This window comes from Plasmodium reichenowi, chromosome 13 (assembly GCF_001601855.1).
Source record: "Plasmodium reichenowi strain SY57 chromosome 13, whole genome shotgun sequence".
Lineage (NCBI taxonomy): Eukaryota > Apicomplexa > Aconoidasida > Haemosporida > Plasmodiidae > Plasmodium > Plasmodium reichenowi.
The window spans coordinates 2,086,006-2,094,710 of NC_033658.1; the positions used below are offsets into that span (position 1 = coordinate 2,086,006).

At 18.3% G+C, this 8,705-nt stretch overlaps 2 protein-coding genes across 2 annotated transcripts; both read right to left on the bottom strand.

Annotated features, from left to right (window-relative positions):
• Positions 1-30: 30 nt before the first annotated feature.
• PRSY57_1354500 (hypothetical protein) lies at positions 31-1,901 on the bottom strand (the record flags this gene model as incomplete). The annotated part of the gene is made up of 2 exons (XM_012909467.2): positions 31-813; positions 996-1,901. The coding sequence occupies 2 exons, from the start codon at positions 1,899-1,901 to the stop codon at positions 31-33; spliced, it is 1,689 nt and encodes a 562-aa protein (XP_012764921.2).
• Positions 1,902-3,966: 2,065 nt separating this feature from the next.
• On the bottom strand, positions 3,967-7,941 carry PRSY57_1354600 (NLI interacting factor-like phosphatase, putative; the record flags this gene model as incomplete). Its single annotated transcript, XM_012909468.2, has 1 exon — positions 3,967-7,941. The coding sequence occupies one exon, from the start codon at positions 7,939-7,941 to the stop codon at positions 3,967-3,969; it is 3,975 nt and encodes a 1,324-aa protein (XP_012764922.2).
• Positions 7,942-8,705: the final 764 nt, after the last annotated feature.

Consider the following 8,705-nt stretch of genomic DNA (forward strand, 5'->3'; position numbering starts at 1 on the left):
TTTTTTTTTTTTCATGGCATTTATTTTACGTTATGCCCTTTTTTTAAATTGCATAGGATTAGGGTAAGCATTATTACTTCTTGCATTTTTTGCTTTTATAAATAAACTCCTCATACGATTAATATTTAGCTCCATTAACCTTTTATTTATACATTCCATATTTTTTTTAACTAAAGAATAATGATTTTTCATAGAATTGATATTGATGGTGTTTGTTTCATTAGGTTTTGTTTTCATGAATTGTTCAAAGGGTAATGTATTTTTATTTTTAAATACATTAGTATATAATTCAGTTATTTTATTTTGTTTACACACTTCATCCATATTTGAAGGTGTTACAGGTTTCTGCCCTTGGAACATTTTGTACAAATGAATATTTTCCTTTAGATTAATTTTTAAGAAAAATAATTTTTCGTCTGATATATTAAAATTGAATATATGTTTATTTGTATTTTTGTTATCATGACATTGATAAATTAAACAGTTACCTATAACTGTCATAATTCGTAAGCCATTAAAAGGGAATTCTATAAAATTACCATTTTTACTACTTAAGAATATTAAAATGGAATATTTATAGATGTCTTTTTCAGTATAAATAAAAGGTTCATTCTCTTCATTATTTTTTAAATACAAACAAAATTCTACTGATGTTATATCATCTATTGGAATTTTGAAAAGTGAATTCAACCTCTTGATAGTATGTCTCAAAATTGATGTCGATACATTTTCCTCAAGAAAATGTACATCGTCTACATTTATTAATACAGAAAAAAAATTGTGATGAATCTGGGAAAGCTCTCCTTTATTTTTCTAAAAAATATAAATCAAAAATAAAAATATATACATATATATATATATATATGTATTACAAAATATGCATGATTTATTTAATTATGAAATAAACAAGTACGTATAAAGCATAAATTAAATATATATATATATATATATATTTATTTATTTATTTATTTACATAATGTTCATTTTTATTTTACCTTAATATAAAGGAGACAGTGATTTAGAGCTAAATAACTCTCCAAGTCTGATAAAAAATTTTGCGATATAAAAAAATAAGGATCTTTACAAACTTCCATCAAGCTAACTTTCCTTACATTTTTCACATTGCTTTTTTTATTTATAACTGAAATATAAAAATTTTTAATATTTTGCATATCAGGATAATTATTCGCATCTACTTTTCTTTTATCCACATAATTCATTATATTATTTGCAGGAATGTCTTTTTTCCATATTTTACTTGCATCAATCATTTTTTTATTAGCGAATTTATTATTTAAGTTATTTCCATTGAATATATTATCTTTCATAAAATTATTATTTATACTACTATTACCATTAAAATGCATATTGAAATTATTAAAGTTGAAATTATCTTTATTTATATTAATATGTTGTGATAACATATTATCCATTTTAACATTCATCGCATTCATTAAATTTGTACTATTTATAAATTGTTCATTATCCTCTGTATTAAAATATTTAAAAGAATCTCTTCCTATCATATCATTTTTCATCTTTAATTCTTTCGAATTGAATATACATATTTTAAAGAATGATGTTATTTTCTGATTAATAGTAGTTGTAGCTCCTTGTAATTTATCTATTAAAGTATTAGTCCACGTATTATCTTTTATCTTCTTCTTCGAGATATTTTTAGCAGATCTAGAAGGAAAATCATTTCTACGACTCTTATCAAGCATCAGTTGATTTTTCCTTTTCTTATTAGAAAATTTCCTATCATCTACTCTACTAATTTCAATAGTAACATAGCCTGTCTTTTTCTCTTTTTTTTTCTTTGAGTTGCTTTTATTCTGGTTACTATTCTCACCTTTAATGTAATGTACGATGACAAATTTTTTATTAGATCCGTTATTCATTTTGAAAAACAAAAAAAATATAAAATCAAATATATATGTGTAAGTATATATATATATATATATATATGTATTATGTATATATGAATTTTCTATATGCTTCTGTAAAAATATATGAAAATAATAATTTCTTTTTTTTTTTTTTTTCTTTTTTTTTTTACACAAAATTTAATAAATAAATAAAATTATATACTTTTTAAATAATCAATGTTTAATGAAAATAATATAGGATTACAAATATATATATATATATATATATATATATATATATAATATTTTACATACAATAAAACTAAATAACATTAAATTAATTTTTTTTTTTTTTTTTTTTTTTTTTTTTATGTAAAAAATAAAGAATTAAATTTTTTATTTCCAAATAAAGTTTTATATTTGTAAATATTTTATATTAATTAATATTGTACCTGTATTTATATATTAATTCACATGTTATAAAAGATATATTTGTATAATAATATAATATTCTTATTTTTAATGTTGCATATAGAAGAAATACCTATATTTATTTATTTATTTTATTTTATTTTTTTTTTTTGAAGAATGAGTCACTTTTATGTGGCAATATATCATGTAATCTTTATTTTTAAAGACTAAAAAATTTTCTTAAATAATAAAAATTATGTCTTTCTTTGTGGTTATAAAAAAAAAAAAAATAATAATAAATGAAAATATAAAGTCATAATTAAATAAAATATATATTTTTTTTATGAATTTATTATTATTATGATATTATATTGGAAATACTTAATGTTCGTATTATTTTTTTTATAGGCAAATTTTTTTATTTGTGAATTTTATTTTGTTTAATTATATATTTTTTTTTTTTCCTATTTCTGTATATTATTTATTTATTTATTTATTTATTTTCTGTACTTTTTATTTTTTTTTTTTAATACATTTTTATCTATCTATATTCAACACCGCATGAGGAGTACACCTATAGAAAATATAAATAGCAAAAAGAAAGTACCTATTTCTTTTAGCCCATAAAAAAAATATATACTATATATATTTATATGTGTATTAATTTTATGTGCTTATATATATATATATATATATATATATGTATATTATTATAAGTAATACATATAGTAACATGTTTATTTTCTTTATGTGACTAATTAAATTAGAGATATTTTTTATTCTTTAAAAAAAATTATACACATATGAATAAATTAAAATGACGTTGCCTTATATCGGCTACATATTATAAATTAATAACTTTATTTTGTTTTATATAATTTTATTTTTAATTTTATTAATATATTTATAATATGTTTAACATATATTTATTATAATAATATAAATAATTTTATATTTTCTAAATAAGATTAAAATCTTAATTAAAATAGACGAAAGTATATTGGACCAAAATTTTTTCTTTTTTTCACAATTATAATAATATATCCTTAATATTTTATAAATTTTATTACTTTTTTTTTTTTTTTTTTTTTGCATATAATAATAGAAAAATATATAAGATTTTATAACATTATATTCACTTGATTAAAATAAGAAAAAAATTAAAAAAATTCACTTCATTGCAATATATGGAGATAAACAAATATTGAATGTTTCAACTTCATCCTCTTCATCAAAATAATAATAATTTGTGAAGTAAAAAAATTAACGTTAATTTAAAAAATGATTATATATATATATATATATATATATTTATTTATTTATTTATTTGTTTATTTATTTAATTTTTATTATTAATTTTTTATTGTTTATTATAGCATAAAAAAAATTATGACCTATAAATAGAGTTTATATTGAAATAATAAAAAAAAACATAATAATAAATAAATACTTAATTATATATATATATATATATATATAAGTATAATTAATATTATTACATTATATAAAAACATAAAAAAAAAAAAAAAAAAATGAAAAAACTATAAATCTTATAAGCATAAGAAAAACAAATGTCTCAAAAAAGGTTTAAATTGGTGTATACACATATACATATTATATATATATATAATACACTGTACATTATATAAACGTATGTATTATATATATTAATTATATTTTTTTTTTTTTAGATGGTAGGTATTTTCCCACTAACATCTTCTATATTTATATAAGAATTATTTTCGTCATCATTATCATCATTAATTTGGTTTTTGTTTCCTTCTTTCTGTATATTTTGTACCATGGCATTATAAGAGGTATCAAAATTTTGTCTTAATGTAACTTCTTTCTCTATCCACTTAATATTGATTTGTTCAAAAGGAGAGAAAATAACTGCATCATTCGTATATTCACCTGTTCCTAGAAAAGTTCTAATTTTTAAATTTTCTATTTTAACACAATCTTTATTATCTTCCTGTTTTTTAAAATCTTCTTTAGGACCAAAAAACCAATGATCTTTTTTTGGATGTAAAGGAGGTTTATTACTATAAATTTTACATAAATTATCAGCATCAAAATTAGAGGAATGTCTCATTTCTAAGGTTCCTCTACAATGATAAAGCCATAAAGTATGTACTTTAAGAATATGATCATAATCTGATTTTTTTGATTTTATTAAATTATCAGTACAATTTTTAGCAGCAATTATATGAGTAACACCCGGTTCATCATAATTCGTAAAAATAGTAGCACCTAATTCTAAGGCAATTTCTTTTTGTCTTTCTTCACAATCTGCTGATAATACATTTTGTATATTCTTTGAATTTTTTCTAAATCCTGTAAAATAAACTCCTACATTACTTAAGGTACTACCCATCATTTTATCTATTAATTTTCCTACATCTGTTTCTAATGGATTTTCAAAGAAATTTTTATGCAATTTAAGAAAAAATTTAATCATATAATGTAAATGCATATCCATATCTACAAATTTTTTCCTAGCCGTAGTTGGTTCTTTGAAATGCGAAATTATATCGTATTTACTTAATTCGAAAAAATTATAATGTTCAGCTTTCAATATATGAGATTGTGGAATATCTATCCAAACATCCTTTCTATCATCAAATGCTATAACATATTTTGGATCTACATTGGGATATATTCGAGAAAAATATTTATTTTCATCTCTATCTGTGGAACTACATCTTGCAACAATTCTATCAGAAAATATGGTTCTATCTGGATCTAATATAGCTATAACTACATCAGCATATTCTCTAGTTGCATTGGTATATATAGCTAGTTCATAATATAATGATAAAATTTGTAAGAATTGTCTTACATAAGGTCTAAACTTTAAATAATAGAAAAAGTTATATTGTGGTAAATAAAATTTATATAATTCAGCTTCTCCATTATCATCTACAAAATTTTCTAAGGGTAATTCCATATTAAATTTGGCAAAAGATGTAGCTTGTAATAAAGTGTTATCTAAATCTAATAATAAAATTAATTTTCCATCTTTCAAAGAAGAATGATATGTTTTATTTGCTTCTTTTTGAAAGAGAGTTTTTAAAATATGTGGAGATAATATTTTGATTTCATGTAAATCATATATGTTATTATATTTTTCAGGAGGGTATGGAATATATGAATTAATATACATATCATCTGGTTTAATAAAATTTAAGATATTTTTGTTTGTCATATCCATATTATTTTCTTCTTCTTCTTCTTCTTCCTCTTCAATATAATCATTATTTAGCTTACCTTGATCTTCAATTTTTTTTTCCATGATATTTGATGTATAATTATTATAATTAAAATTATTATCATTAGAATAAATATCACTATTCATATTATTTATTATATTATTATTTGTAGGTTGATTATTATTTAATACTTTACTTTGTGAATAAATATCTTGATTTTCATTTTTGAGGTTTTTATTAAAATTGGCTAGCTTATATAACCCATTTATTAGTTCTAAGTTATTATTATCATTGAAATTATTTGTATATAATGCGCTTTCTGCATGTGGAAGTGATTTAAATCCTTGATTATTTTTTAAATTATTCCATTTATTATTATATTGATCATTATCTACATTTTGATTTTTCGCCATATTATCATCATAACTTAAATCATTAGTTTCTTCGTCACTTATTTCAGATACTTCACTTAAACATTCAATATAATTTTGATTATTATAAAATTGATTTCTGTTATTTGGTCTAAGATTTTTAAAGTTGGGATTTATATTTACATGTGTATCTACGTCTAAATTATTCTGATCATTTTGTGTATGCTTCGTGTAATCACTTAATAATTTCATATTAAAATTTTGTGTAATAAAATTGATATTATTTAAATTATTTCTTGAATAATCATCTCTACAATTATTATTTGTATGGTTTCGTTCACTTGCATTTTTATATGTCGAATTATAATATGTATTATTATTATTATTATTATTATTATTATTATTGTTGTTGTTGTTGTTGTTGTTATTACTACTGCCATGAGGATTTGTATTGTTCTTCATGTTTCTATTTTTATTTAATAGTTTATTTTTATTGCTCATATGATAACTTGAATTTATATTTCTACTATTAATATTCGTTTTATTATAATTTACATAAGGATTAAGATATTTATTTAATGAAAATGTCATATTATTAAATGGTTTATTATTATTATTATTATTATTATTATTATTATTATTATTATTATTATTATTATTATTATTATTATTATTGTTATTATTATTATTATTATTACTATTATTGTTATTGTTTTTATTATTATTGTTGAAATAACCATTTTTGTTATTATATTTACCCATTTTATTATAGTTGTCTTTTTTTATAAAGGTCATATTTTTGTTAATATTAGAACCATCTTCATTTATATTAAGTTCCTCATTAATATTTTCTTTTTGTTCTTGTTGCTGATCTATTTGATCCTTTTCATTACTATGAAAATCTAATATGTTATCATTTTTTTTATTATTGTTTTCTTTTAAATTTATAGAATTATTATTATACCTTTTTAAGGAATCATTAAATAATGTATTATGAAAATTTTTCTTTACTTTATTTTTATTATAAAATGCATTATTTTCATATTTACCTATTCTTCTTTTCTTAATATTATTATTATTATTATGTGTGTTCATATTTCTATTCAAATTCATCTTTCCCATTCCATTATTCATATTCAGATCATCATTTTGTAATATGTTATTATTATCATTAAATGTATCCATATCTTCATTAGAATATACAGATTTCATATTATTATTATAAATATTAATTTCATTATTATCTTCATTATTGGTATTATTATACATACTATTATTACCATTATTTGTATTATTTATTAGTCTCATATTTTCATATACATTTCTATTATTTGCTACTTTATTTACCAAATTTTGATTATTACTCAATGATGAATAATCATCTGATTTTTCATTTTCTTCATAATACATATTATTTGATATATCATTATTATTCCCATTATAGGAATGTTCTACATTTATATTATCACCAGAATTATATATATTCCTTATATTTTCTTCATTATTTTCCATCATATTATTATCAATCATATTTATATTCATGTTCATGTTCATATTTCCTTTATTTTGCTTCATATTAGTTTTATTATATTGAATGTTTTTATTTCTAAAATTTTTATTGTTTTTATTGTTTTTATTTATACTAAAATTTTGGTGATTATTTTTATTATAATTATTATTATGGTACGTATTTTTTAAAGATCTATTAGTATTCAAAATTCTCTTTTTTGTGTAAGTAGTATCTAAATCATTATTATATCCTAAATTACGGTTATTATTATATACAACATTAATACCATCCATATTATTATTACTATTACTATTATTATTATTATTATTATTATTATTAGAATTAGAATTCATAGTGATATTATTATTTATCATGTCATTATTAATATTATTTATTGTATTATTATGATTATCATTCATCATATTCATATTCCCATTTATATTATTATTTATGTTATTTGCATTATTGTAGTTTATATTCTCATCATTAATATCAATTAATTTATTGATATTTTCATTCATTTTTTCACAACTATTTACACTCATTTTATTATTATTGAATAAAATCATATTAATTAAATAAAAACATTTATGTTTTTCTGATAATAATAAAATACAGTATACATAAATTATATCCTACTATCCTTATAAATAGGCTATATATATATATATATATATATATATATATATATTTATATTTATATAATTTTATATTTATTTATTTTTATAATAATTAGAAAATAAAAAAAAAACTAAAAGTTAATATTTCAAATATATAAATATAGATACAATATATGCTACAATATAATAATCTTAATACTTCTCAATAGAAAGAATAAAATAAAAGAAAAGTAAACATGTTGTGTTTCAACATAATTAATTTTTTTAACTTATATATCTTTACTAATAAAAAGATACCACTTTATATATATATAATTTTATTTGTAACGTTATATTTTATCTTAAATTTTTTTTTTTTTTTTTTTTTTTCTTTTTTTCTTTTTTTCTTTTTCCCACTACTTCATATAAATTAGTTTTTTTATTCTATTGTATTCCTTTCTAGTTTTATTCTGTCGATGTCCTCTTTTTAATTTTATTATTATTATTTATAATATAATATTGTCTATTATTATAAATTTAATTATTACTATATTTTAATCTGTTCTATATAATTTATTCTTAATTATTGCACATAATAATTTATATGTATATAGGAATAAGGAGCGTGAAAATAAAAAAATAAAATAAAATAAGGAAAAAAATATTTTATTTTATTCCTAATTTTTAATTAAAATAAAATTTAGAATAAAAAAAAAAAAAAAATAAATAAATAA